The 13,481-nt window shown below is 43.0% G+C and overlaps 1 protein-coding gene and 1 pseudogene across 4 annotated transcripts in view; both read left to right on the top strand.

The window, feature by feature from the left end:
• The first annotated feature begins 453 nt into the window (after nt 1-453).
• Nucleotides 454-846, top strand: LOC105711617 (small ribosomal subunit protein eS12-like; annotated as a pseudogene).
• A 6,689-nt stretch (nt 847-7,535) lies between these two features.
• The window catches only part of ABL2 (ABL proto-oncogene 2, non-receptor tyrosine kinase), a 127,717-nt gene continuing 121,771 nt past the window's right edge, over nt 7,536-13,481 (top strand). For 2 of the 4 annotated variants that reach the window (XM_064370925.1, XM_064370922.1), the window contains exon 1: nt 7,536-7,940. In XM_064370925.1, the coding sequence (XP_064226995.1) occupies nt 7,784-7,940 (157 nt within the window). In that variant the 5' untranslated portion in view covers nt 7,536-7,783. The remainder of the gene's footprint in view (nt 7,941-13,481) is intronic. The other 2 variants (XM_064370923.1, XM_064370920.1) reach the window with 1 other exon arrangement.

Genomic DNA, 13,481 nt, shown 5'->3' with positions numbered 1-13,481 from the left:
GCGTATCCCCAGTAACTAGTATAGCGCCTGGTATACACGGAGTGCTCATTAAATATGAATTAAATATGCTGGGCACGGTGGCTCGTGCCTGTAATCCCAGGAGTTTGGGAGGCAGAGGCAGGGGGATCACTTGAGGCCGGGAGTTTGAGACCAGCCTGGCCCACACGGAGAAACCCCATCTCTACTAAAAATACAAAAAGATTAGCGTGGCGTAGCGGTTGGCACCTGTAATCCCGGCTACTCAGGAGGCTAGGGTAGGAAAATCACTTGAACCTGGGAGGCGGAGGTTTCAGTGAGCTGATATGGTGCCACTGTGCTCCAGCCGCACCACAGAGCAAGACTCCATCTCAAATAATAATAAGAATTAAATACTCTTTCCCTGCCGCCGCTGAGTCGTGCGAAGGCGGAGGCTTGGGTGCGTTCAAGAACCAGCTTCACCTGTAACCTGCCGCCATGGCCGAGGGAGGCACTGCTGCTGGAGGTGTTATGGACGTTAATACTGCTTTACAAGAGGTGCTGAAGACCGCCCGCATCCACGAGGTAGCACGTGGAATTCACGAAGCTGCTAAGGCCTTAGACAAGCACCAAGCCCACCTTTGTGCGCTTGCATCCAAATGTGATGAGCCTATGTACGTCAAGTTAGTGGAGGCCCTTCGTGCTGAACACCAAATCAACCTAATTAAGGTTGATGACAACAAGAAACTCGGGGAATGAGTCGGCCTCTGTAAGACTTACAGAGAGGGGAAAATCTGTAAAGTGGTGGCTGCAGTTGTGTGGTAGTTAAGGATTAGGCAAGAAGTCTCAGGCCAAGATGTCATCGAAGAGTCCTTCAAATGCAAGAAATGAAGAAATCAATCTTTGGCTCCCAAAATAATAATAAAATAAAATAGAACATTAGAAATCTCAGTTTTCTATCTTTTGATAATTTGGTTGTAGTAATTTGCTAGGGCTGCCATAATAAAGTAACACAGACTGGGTGACTTAAACAACAGAAACTTATTTTGTCACAGTTCTGGAAGCTGGAAGTCCAAGATCAAGGTTGGTTTCTCCTGAGACCTCTCCTGGGTTTGTAGATGGCTACCTGCTCCCTGTGTCTTCACAAGGTCTTCTCTCTGTGTCTGTATCCAGATTTCCACTTCTTATAAGGACACCAGACCTACTGAATTAGGGAGCACCCTAACAGACTCATTTTAACTTTGTCACTTCTTTAAAGACCCTATCCCCAAGTACAGTCACATTCTGAAGTACTGCAGGTTAGGACTTCAGTATTTAAATTTTGTGTTGGGGGGCACAGTTGAGATCATAAGGGTCTTATAGAGGAGAACTGAGGCACTCCATCTGGCAGCAGCACCGACGGCCACACATGTGCATCCCGTCATCATGTACCTGCTAACTCAGCCAATGCTGTAACGTGAACCAAGGTGAGATCAGCAGAACTGTCCAGCCAATCCATAGAATTGCAAGAAGTAATAAATCACTGCTGTTTTAAGCCGCTAGGTTTTGTGGGGTGTTTTGTTATGCAGCAATAGAGAATTGAAACAACCTATTTCACATAAATAATAAACTAGGCCCAGGCCTATCACTGCAGTTAGTGATAGGCTACATGTTAAATAGATTGTTTAGTCAGCTATTTCATTATTACCTTTGAAAGGGAAATGAGTCCTAATTTATTAATTTTAAATGAATAGATATTATGGCTACTGGTAACATTTATATAGCACTTGGCCAATTGTTTGAAATAGTCCCTTAATAATTTATAAGTTTTTTTAAATCAAAGAAATATTGAATCATGCACTCTTGAGTGTATGATCGGAAACAAGAGGTTGTTTAATCTGTCTCCCTACTTTCAAAGACTAATTCTGTGCCAGACAGATAGGAATCTTCAACTCCTCCTCCTCCTCATTATCTCAACCAAAAAGACTTTTAAAGTGTCAATCTGTAAATAGAAATGTACTTGGCACTCTATAGGTCTTTAAAGATTTAATACAACAACGCAGAGACAAATCACATGAGCAAAGTCCAAAGAACTGCATACATAAACAATTTAAGAAAAATGCTGACTACACCTGCAATCCTGTACAGTGGGAGGCCGAGGTGGGCAGATCGTGAGGTCAGGAGTTCGAGACCAGCGTGGCCAATATGGTGAAACCTGTCTACTAAAAAATACAAAAATTAGCCGGGTGTGGTGGTGTGTGCCTGTAATCCCAGCTACTCAAGAGGCCAAGGCAGGAGAATCGGTTGAACCCAGGAGGTGGAGGTTGCAGTGAGCTGAGATCGTGCCGCTGCACTCCAGCCTGGGTGACAGTGAGACTGCATCTCAAAGAAAAAAGAAAAAAAAAAAGAAAACTGCTACACGTAAAATTACAATAGAATTTTTTTGTCTCAATTTATCTATGTAAACATTTTCAGCCCATGTAGATAAATATAGTTAGATAAACATAACTATCCAAGCATATGCATATATGCAGTAAAATGAAAGATTTGGGGAGACATGATAGCTTTCAAATATGTGAAGGACTTCATATAGAATACAGATTAGATATGTTCTGTTTAGTTACACGGTAGAATTAGAACTGGGGTGAAACAGGTGGAAGTTTCAGAGGAACATTTTTCAGTTTATCTTTAGGAAGAATGTTTCAATAATTAGAACTCTTCGAAAGAAATGGATACCCTCACTGGAATTACTGAAGAGCGGATTCCAGGAGATTAGCCTAGATGACCTCTAAGTCTCTTTCCAACTCTATGACACTGAGTCATGTGTCAAAACAAAACATATTTGAGGGATGTAGAGGAAGGTAAGTGAATTTTATAATGAAAGAACTATCACCAGCTGTGGTTGTTTGAGGTCTGTGCTGAGTAGAGTCCAAAGAAACTGTTAGGTCTGTATTAATAAGTCTGAGGTTCTCTTATCAAGGAGGCAGGATCTGAATAGAATCCTGAAGGGGACAGTAGAATCCTAAAAGGGGACTCACCCAAGACTTATACTAGGGAGAATTATTGCTAAAGTCATAGCTAAGTGGGATACATCTAAGAAATAGGCTAATTGGATAAAGCACGTATGACTGCTATAGGATGGGTGGAAGTTGGAGGAACAGGAGATGGAAGAATATTAGGCAATTATAATCCAGGCTATCCTGGAAAATAACTTTGAAACGTTAGGTGAAATGTTTTTTATTTTATTTTATTTTTTTGAGACAGACTTGCTCTGTCGCCCAGACTGGGGTGCAGTGGTGCAGTCTCAGCTCACTGCAACTCCCACCTCCCGGGCTCAAGTGATTCTCCTGCCTCAGCCTCCCGAATAGCTGGGATTACAGGCGTGCGCCACCATGCCTGGCTAGTTTTTGCATTTTTTGTAGAGACGGGGTTTCACCGTACTGGCCTGGCTGGTCTTGAACTCCTGACTTCAAGTGATCCGCCCACCTTGGCTTCCCAAAGTGAGGGATTACAGATGTGAGCCACCACGCCTGGCTCATTAGGTGAAAATTTTAGACTTAGACTTTGTACACAATGAAGGAGAGGGAAAGTGTGGTCAAAGCAATGAGGAAGTGGTTTCTGTTGAGTGAGTTGCTTGGTGCCAAAGATGAGGAATCTCTAAGAAGAAACGGCTAGTAGCAGAAGAAACCAGCACAGAGATGACCTGAGCCTAAGCTAACACTGTGTCTTATATAATGCTGTTCATACAGATGAAGAGAAAAGGTAGACATGAGAGATACTGTGAAAACTGTAAAAAATATGGCAGTAGCTTAGAAATGCAGACCAGTAAACTCAGGAATCAGTGAGGCATTACTCACAAGCGCCTTCCTTCTGTAAAGAGTGGTATTGCTCCTGTAATATGGATGATGAGGATGAAGAGTTATCTGTGTCTTTAGCGTGCCTTGTTGCTGTTGGCGATGTGTCTGATCTTTTATGTCAGCTCCTGGCCATTGATCACCTAAGGTTTTCCCTGTGCTATGTGCACTATCCCTGCTACTTTCTTTCCCTGATTTTTCTGCCCCTGCCTGGAGCTCTCAGCTACCCTCAATTCAGTATGAGACAGAACAATTTGGGATTATTTTAGATGTTGATTTGTGACAGTAACTGCTGCTAATGGTAATGAACTTCAGGTAATTCTCAGGCAAGTCACTGTGGCTTGGTTATATTGAGGTGAAATAGTTTTCTGTACCTAATTAACTAAGTCTCTCTAGTCTATTTCTCCACTCCCCCATTCTGAAAGTTCTTTTTTCACTTTGAAAATGAAAGAGTAGAAAACATTGACAAGATAATGCAAGTAAACGAAGTCTCCACTTACATGATATTTGCTTAAGTCTATATAGGATCTTAAGAATCAATGGTAGAGGAAATCTTCATATGTAAAACAAAGGTATTATGTAATAGTTCACATACACTTAGCTGGTGTTAACCAGGCAGGGATGACGAATAAAGGGATTATATGATTCCACATATTTTTATTGGTTGGCTGGCGTTTTTGTTTTTAGTTCTATGAAGGGTGGCAGGTAGAGGGGGCTCACCTAAATACTTTATAATTTATCCCATGATCTAAGTATATATATATATATATTATTTGAAAAAGTTAGGCTTGTAAAACCTAAAAACATTATGTTTTTTGTATTAATAGTATACACATATACGACACCAGTTATATGCCAAATACAGTTTTAAGTATATATAAATATAAATATATATATATATATATATGACTAATTTGATTTTCACAACATTCCTGTAAGGTAGATACTATTTGTTATCATCATCAGTTTACAGATAATGTACCGAGACACAAAAAGGTTATGTACTTTGCCGAGATCAAATAGTTTATAAGTATCAGGGCCAACTTATGAACCCAAGCAGTCTGGCTTCAGAGTCCCTGCACTCTACTACAGGCTGAGCATCCCTTATCAGAAATGTTCAGACCATAGGTGTTTCAGATTTGGGAATATTTACACAGACATAATGAGATATCTTGGGGATAGGACCCAAGTCTAAACACAAAATTCATTTATGTTTCTTTTTTTCTCTCTCTTTTTTGTTTTTACTTTCTCTTTCTTTCTTTTTTTTTTTTTAAAGATGGGGTTTTACCATGATGCCAGGCTGGTCTTGAACTCCTGACCTCAGGTGATTCACCCACCTCAGCCTCCCAAAGTGCTAGGATTACAGGTGTGAGCTACTGTGCCCGGCTCTTTTTTTCTTTTTATTTTTTTTTCTCCTTTAATTCATAACTTGAGGTGGTAGATGTGGCATCTTTTTTTTTTTATTTATGTTTCATATACACCTTTACACCCATAGCTTGAATGTAATTTAATACAATAATTTAAAAATTTTGTGTATGAAACAGTCTGTGTTAAGTACTTACATGTGAAATGTTCCACCTCTGGCATCATGTTAGTGCTCAAAAAATTTCGAATTTTGAGGCATTTTGGATTTTCTGATTTGAGATGCTCAGCCCACATATTCATCTATTTTTATACAGCATGCATGAATTAGAGAAACTAAACCATTATTCCCAAATTAAAATTTTCTCCCATAATAAAAATCAAACAATAAATTCTGGCTCTGTGACATTTTTATCCCTTGTGAATGAATTTTTTTCAGTAGTTGCAAACACTGGAATTAGAAGAAAAAAAAAGGTATTTTAAACACAGGGAAACTTTAATCAAAATGGAAAATTCATATTTTATCCAGTGTTTACACATAGTGTTTCCGTTCCCATTTTGGAGGTAATTTCAGTTATTTCTGGCCACACCCTGGATGGCAATGGAATAATTTCATAGTGCTTTTATAATAGAGGATATCTACGTCAGTGGATGGTTCATCTAAGGTCGAGTTGGTTCAGGAAAGATATACAAAGGAGAGCTACATCCACGTCTTTTCCCAACCCTACCTCTCTAATAGTTGGTTGCTTTTTTCCTTCTTTGCAATGTCTCCTGTCCTGTCTAATTTAAGTAAAATTTCAGTATGGTACCTCCATCAGCCAATACTTTTTATAAAGCAAATTGGGAAGCCAAAAGAATAACAGGAGAGGCTGGGCGTGGTGGCTCACGCCTGTAATCCCAGCACTTTGGGAGGCCGAGGCGGGCTGATCACCTGGGGTCGGAGGTTCAAGACCAGCCTGGCCAACAGGGAGAAACCCCGTCTCTATTAAAAAAAAAAAGAAAGAAAGAAAAGAAAAAAAGAAAAAAAATAACAGGAGAATAATCAAGCTTTTTGAGAATTAAAAATAAATTGAATTAACATTAAGATGCAAGAAAGTGGCCGGACGCCGTGGCTCACGCCTGTAATTCCAGCACTTTGGGAGGCCGAGGCTGGCAGATCACGAGGGCAGGACATTGAGACCATCCTGGCTAACATGGTGAAACCCCGTCTCTACTAAAAAATACAAAATTAGCCAGGCGTGATGGTGCACGCCTGTAATCCCAGCTACTCAGGAGGCTGAGGCAGGAGAATGGCTTGAACCCGGGAGGGGGAGGTTACAGTGCGCTGAGATGGCGCCACTGCACTCCAGCCTGGCGACAGAGCGAGACTCCGTCCAAAAAAAAAAAAAGAGCGAGAGAGATGCAAGAAAGCACAGTGGGAGAGGGGGATGGCGAGTCAATTGTATACAGTAGTATATACGTATGCATAAAACACTTCTGCCTCATTCACTCTCTTTAGACAGCATAAGGTAAAATAAATAAGTTCTGACTCATAAACAGGGTCAAAGATATAATTTTTTTTCTCCTTTGTCATCAAAAGAAGACTTGACCACGTGCACAGTGTATAAAGCATGCCAGTGGGATGATTAACTTTACTGTCAGGCATTGTAAGGGAAACAAACACACATGTGGTGAGATGGTAAAGGAGTTCAGGAGGAATTCATGGTAATATTAAATGAGGAATGGGGATACAATTTTTTACGTCCCTAATGAGACTGTAGAAGGCACACAATCAGGCGAGTGCGATTTAACATCATGAAATAATTTCCAAAAATTAAAATCAAATAAGGTAGCATTTTACTCTCTTCTCGTGAATTTTATACCATTTTAATTTTGACGGTAGGCCTGCTGCTGACAAGGGTGTTTAAAAGGAATCCCCCTGGGCATTTTAGAGCTCGTCAATTGGATGGGAAGGACCAAATAAATGCCTCGTGCTTCTCAGCCCCAACTGTGCCTGCACCTGAGCTGCGCACGCGGGGGCACTCAGCCCTCGACTCATTGATTTGACAGGTGGAGGTGGGACGCGGAAGGCCGGAGACCGACCAACCCCAAAGACGGTAGCGTGCGGAGCGGAACGCGGGAGGGGGTCGGCTAAGGCGGATTGAGGGGTGGGATATCGAGGTGCGGCTACGGGACGCGGAGGACGAAAGACCTGAAGCAGCGGTGGCCGGCAAATGAGGTGGGCACTGGGGGACCCACCCTGCGAGGAGGAGGGGGCGGCGGCGCGGCGGGGCGGGGCGGGGCGGCAGCCGGGAAGCCCTCCTTCCCAGCGGCGGAGGTGACTGGCGGGCGGGGGGCGGGAGACGCTCTGTCCCACGCTTTCCCAGCGCTCGGTGGTTTAAAGATGGCGGCGGCGGCGTTGGGGGCGCGGAGCGACGGGAGGAGGAGGGAAAAGGAGAATCTGTGAGTCGCCTGGAGGCAGCGCGGCTGCTGCCGTGAAGAGTCCGGGTGCCGAGCCGCCAGCGGCCCAGCCGCTCAGGGTCAGGGCCTGGGCTGGGAGGGAGAGGCCGGAGCAGCGCCAGGAGCCCGAGGCCGGAGCCGAGGAGGAATGTGACCAGGGGTCGGCTGGGGCGCGGGAGTACGCGAGCGCAAGGATGGGGCAGCAGGTGGGCCGCGTCGGGGAGGCTCCCGGGCTCCAGCAGCCTCAGCCCCGCGGGTTCCGGGGCAGCAGTGCAGCCAGGCCCTCCAGCCGCAGGCGGGACGCGGTGGGGCGCACCACAGAGACCGGCTTCAATATCTTCACCCAGCATGGTGAGTGTGTCCGGGAGCCGGTGTGAGGGCGAGCGGGAGGCCGGGGGTGGGGTCTGGGCAGGGTGGGTGGCGGACGGGCTGCCCTGGGGGTCGGGGGGTGGAGGGTGCCCGAGAGTGGGGGCGGAATCCGCTGCCATCTGGTCCAGTCCTGGGAGGCGAGTCACACCCCTCCCCCCTCGCGTCTTCAGCCTGACTGGCAGCTCCCGGGGGCGGAGAAGGAAAGAGAAGTGGGCTTGGGGACCCTGGATGGTCTGTCCTCTACTCTGAGACGGGACTGTGCGGCTGGAGGAGGAGAGTGAATGGCAGCTTCAGGGGAAGGAAGGATGAAGGGCAGTGTGAGTCCAGTCCCAGAGGTGGGAGCATAAACCGGTTGTTAGTGAAGAGGACATGAGTTGTATCCTAAGGGATTGGGAAATGGGAACTGAATTTCAGGAGATTGTGGCGTGTAAGGTATATGTTTAAGTCAGGTGATGAGCAGTGTCAGGATAGTGAACTGTGGACAGTGCCCTGAAATGCCTTTCTGTAGGAAAGATGAAGGTAGCGTCTCATCACTTTTGACATGCTTTTGTGGTTTGTTTTGTTTTGTATTTCGTTTTTACTAGAAACGAAAGGTTTTGCCAAAGCCTCTGTACTATGCTTCTGAGTCAGGCACACAATTCTGAGATTGCTGGCAGGGGCTAGAGGATGGTGGGCATGGTTAGTACTTCAGTCAGGTTATGAACAAGTTTTCCTTTGTACTGTGTGCGCGTGCCCGCGTGCTCATATACATGCATACATGTGTGTATGCCCCATGTAGTCTGAAACTTATTATCTTGGTCTCATTTTTGATGTATTTTTAGAATAATTGTCTCCAAACTCTTTTTTTTGCGGGTGTGTGGGGTGGGGCAGAGTCTCGCTTTGGTTCCCAGGATGGAGTGCAATGGCGAGATCTCGGCTCACTGCAACCTCTGCCTCCGGAGTTCAAGTGATTCTCCTGCCTCAGCCTCCCTGGTAGCTGGGAATGCAGGCGTACCACCACGCCTGGCTAATTTTTGTATTTTCAGTAGAGACGGGGTTTTGCCATGTTGGCCAGGCTTGTCTCAAACTCTTGACCTCAGGTGATCTGCCTGCCTCAGCCTCCCAAAGTGCTAGGATTAGAGCCACCGCGTCTGGCCCCAACTCTTGTTAAACATGCTTATGGGCAAAAATTATATACATAAATTAGACGTTTTAATAATTTATTATATACATGTACTACTGTACTAATGTGTTAAGCAGTTTGTAAATATACACAGAAATAGAATTTAAGAAACAAGATGAAACAATGAATATAATTAGCGTTCTAACTTTTTTCTCCTGCTGCTCAGTGGATCCCTTTGCATTTCCTCAGAGGTCTGCTCATGCTACTTTTGAGACCACTTTTCTAGATGAAGGAAGAGTAGAGAAGGGAAAAAAAGCAAAATCAGTCTCAAAGGTGTTAAGATACCCTAAGTCCAGACAGGGGCGGAAGATACGAATGTGAATTCTATAGAAAGGACTGGATAGTTGAAAGTGGGTGAGAAATAGCAAACTGGAGTTTCACTGGAGATGCATATAGAAAACAAAGGATGAAAGAGGGTGTTCTGTACCACACAATTTAGAAAAGTGGAGGAAGAAAAAGAAGCCTGAATTAACTATTCATCAGAGATGGAGTTTTGGAAAGAAGTAGTGATAGATGGTATCGTGCAAAGAAAGAGAGGAACCCAAAGATGTCTGGCTATTTGGGTGCGTTGTGTCAGTTCTGGGTTGGACTTTGTGAATAAGCTGAGTTGTTTCTTAATGGAGGAGATACAGGTGATTCTGGACCATTAAATTTTACATGTCTACTTTTTTTTTTTTTTTTTGAAAGAAAGAAAGAAAAAGAATAAAGAGGAGGAAAAAGGAAGAGAAAGAGAGAGAGAGAATGGGAGTATTGCTTTCTTGCCCAGGCTAGAATGCAGTTTAATAATGGGTATTGAAAACCTCTTTTATACCAATAATTATACTTGATGTAAACAGGAAGGAATAAGGGAAGAAAATAACAAATGAGCAGCCAACCAATATTTCATTTAAACCTATGAAATGCTATGCAATTACTGAGGAGTGATTTACTGCCAATTATGTAGTCACTTATGGAATAGGTGTGAGGTGGTAATGTATGTTTTATGTATTCGAAGTGGAGAGTTCTATAAATGTTTATTAAGTTTACTTGTTCCGGGTCTGAGTTCAAGTCCTGGATGTCCTTGTTAATTTTCTGTCTCGTTGATCTATAAAATCGTTAGCTCTTCTTGTTACATTGATCCTTTTGCCATTATGTAATGTCCTTCTTTGCCTCTTTTGCTCTTTGTTACTTTAAAGTCTACTTTATCAGAGGCGAGAATTGCATCTCCTGCTTTTTATTTGTTTATTTTTACTCTCTGATTGGTTGATAAATCTTCCTCCTTCTCTTTGTTTTGAGTCTTTGTGTATCATTGCATGTGAGATGGGTCTGGATGCAGCATACCGATGGGTTTTGGCTTTTTATCCAATTAGAATATATATAACTTTAATACTAGCATTTGATGCTAGCTGGCTGTTTTGCCCGTTAGTTAGTGTAAATTTTTCATTGTGTTAATGTTCTTTTTGATATATTTTTGGAAAGGCTGATATTGGTTGTTCCTTTATATGTATAGTGCTTCTTTCAGAAGCTCTTGTAAAGCAGGCCTGGTGGTGGTGAACTCTTTAAGTACTTGTGTGTTCGCAAAGGATTTAATTTTTCTTTCGATTATAAAGCTTAGTTTGGCTGGATAGGAAATTCTGGGTTGAAAGTTCTTTTCTTTAAGGATCTTAAATATTGGTCCCCACTCTTTTCTGGCTTGTAGGGTTTCTGCTGAGAGATCTGCTGTAAGTCTGATAGGTTTCCCTTTATGGGTAACCTGACCTTTCTCTCTGGCTGCCCTTAGTATTTTCTCCTTCATTTCAACCCTAATAAATCTGGCAATTATGTGCCTTGGGGTTGGTCTTCTTGAAGAATATCTTTGTGGTGTTCTCTGTATTACCTGGAGTTGAATATTACCCTGCCTTGCCAGGTTGGGAAAATTTTCCTGAATGATATCCTGAAGAGTATTTTCCAACTTGGATTCATTCTCTTCATCACATTTAGGTACACCTATCAAACGTAAATTAGGTCTTTTCACATAGTCCCATATTTCCTGGAGACTTTGCTCATTCCTTTTCATCCTTTTTTCTCCAAGCTTGTCTTCTCGTTTCATTTCACTGAGCTGGTTCTCGACTTCTGATGTCCTTTCTTCTACTTGATCAATTCGACTGTTTAAACTTGTGCATGCTTTGCGAAGTTCTCGTGTTGTGTTTTTCAGCTCCATCAATTCACTTATATTCCTCTCTAAATTGTCCATTCTCGTTAACATTTCGTCAAACCTTTTTTCAAGGTTCTTAGTTTCTTTGCATTGGGTTAGAACAAATTTTTTTAATTCACAGAAGTTTCTTATCACCCACGTTTTGAAACCTGCTTCTGTTATTGGAACACACGTGTAATCTATTAAGCCTTGTTCCGTTACTAATGAGGAATTGCGATCCCCTGTAGAGGGAGAGGCATTCTGATTTTGAGTATTCTCTGCCTTTTTACACTGATTTCTTCCCTTCATTATATATTTATCCGTCTATTGTCTTTGTAATTACCGACTTTCTAACTAGGTCTCTGAGCAGACGTCCAACTTGTTGATTCCCAGCGCCGAAATCTGAGCAGTCCACTGCGCCGGCCAAAATAGTGGTGTTAAGATTGATGGTGCTTTTCTGCCCGGGAATCTCCGGACTCTGCACCAAAAACTGGCGCGCTAAGGCACCCGCAAAACCGCCGCACCGGCCACAAGAGTCACCCTGGCGACACGTGGGGCTCCTCTGCTGGGAATCTCCTGGTCCATGAGCAACAAATATTCGTCTGAAAGTGTGGCGTCCTCTTGTTCTCTACGCTTTCACTGGGAACTATGAGCCCGAGCTGCTAGTGATCAGCCATCTTGGATCTCTCTTTTTTTTTTTTTCTTTTTTTTTTTGAAATGGAGTTTCACACTGTTGCCCGGCTGGAGCGCAGTGACACAATTTCGGTTCACTGTAACCTCCGCCTCCCAGATTCAAGCGATTCTCTTGCCTCAGCCTCTGAGTAGCTGGGATTACGGGTGTCCACCACCACACTGGCTAATTTTTTGTATTTTTAGTAGAGATGGGGTTTCACTATGTTGGCCAGGCTGGTCTCGAATGCCTGACCTCGTGATCCACTCTCATTGGCCTCCCAAAGTGCTAGAATTACAGGCATGAGCCACCACACCTGGCCATATGTCTACTTTTAAATATGTGCTTGAGTGTCTCTTTCAGGTATATATGAACGCTATATGAAGGTGATAGGTGAGTTAATCTTTATTAAAATCACTTCCTAGAGTATAAGAGGGAAGAATGGATTAATAGTTTACAGGGAAGAAATCATCCAAGTAAGCTTCGCTTTGTGGGAAGTGTTACTATGCATTAAACTTGGCCTAGTAGACAATGGTGAACGTCTTCCTCTACTATCTTATTCAGTACATAAGATTTTCCAAGAAAGAAGAGATCATGAAGAATGAAATAGGAAGACATTTTGAGGATCTGGATCTATGGAAAGGGAAAAAGAGAACAGGCTGGGCAGGAGAAACAACTTAAGCAGGTACAATGGGAATAGACATAATTTGTTGATAGGATAGTGAGGAGACATCTGTCAGAAATGAAGCATCATTATGAGTTGGGAAAAAAAAAAAGATTCTATAGCAAAAATTGTAAGAGTCCAGTTCTGTTTCTGGCTCCACCTGACTGGGTGATTTTAGTCACCATTTTTGGGTTTCTTTATCTGTAAAGTGAGGAGGTTGACCTAGATGATCTCTAAGATACTTTTTGAGTTTAAGATTTTATAATTCTAATTAAGATGCAGTAGAAGGAAACTTTTGATAGGCTGGATGGGACTGGGCTATGGAAAAATCTGACAGAGAAGTTTATATCCATTTACTTGATTGGCTATTTTGAATCTAAGTTCTCGATTTAAATTCTTGAAATTACTCCTCCTATTTGCACTGTTTTTTCAGTAAAAAACTGGCCTTAAGTGGTGGCAGTGCAAATAGGAGGAGTAACTTCAAGGGGCCTTTCATTCATTCAACAAACAAGGGGTTTTTTTGAGCACCTGTTATGTACTGGGTTGTGGGGATGTTGCTGTAAACATAATAGAGTCCTTGCCCTTTGGGACTTACAGGGCTTTTTGATTTGATAGACAATGAAAGAAGAGAGATCACTTTGGAGTGTTTGTTAAGGGAATGAACTCTGACTCATTTTTTCTGGATTTGAAACCTTGCTTGGCTGCTTATGAACTTTGTGACCTGGGGCAAGTTATTTAACTTTTCTGTGCCTTGGGCTCTTCATTTGTAAAGTGGTAATAATCATAATAGCTAGTATTGCCGGGCTTGGTGGCTCACGCCTGTAATCCCAGCACTTTGGGAGGCTGAGGTGGGCGGATCACCTGAGGTCAGTAGT

This window comes from Aotus nancymaae, unplaced genomic scaffold (genome assembly GCF_030222135.1).
Source record: "Aotus nancymaae isolate 86718 unplaced genomic scaffold, 86718_ANA_hifiasm-v0.15.2.pri h1tg000108l, whole genome shotgun sequence".
In the NCBI taxonomy this organism is placed as follows: Eukaryota; Metazoa; Chordata; class Mammalia; order Primates; family Aotidae; genus Aotus; species Aotus nancymaae.
Note: the sequence above shows the minus strand (reverse complement) of the source record. Positions and strands in the feature narration are given on the sequence as shown.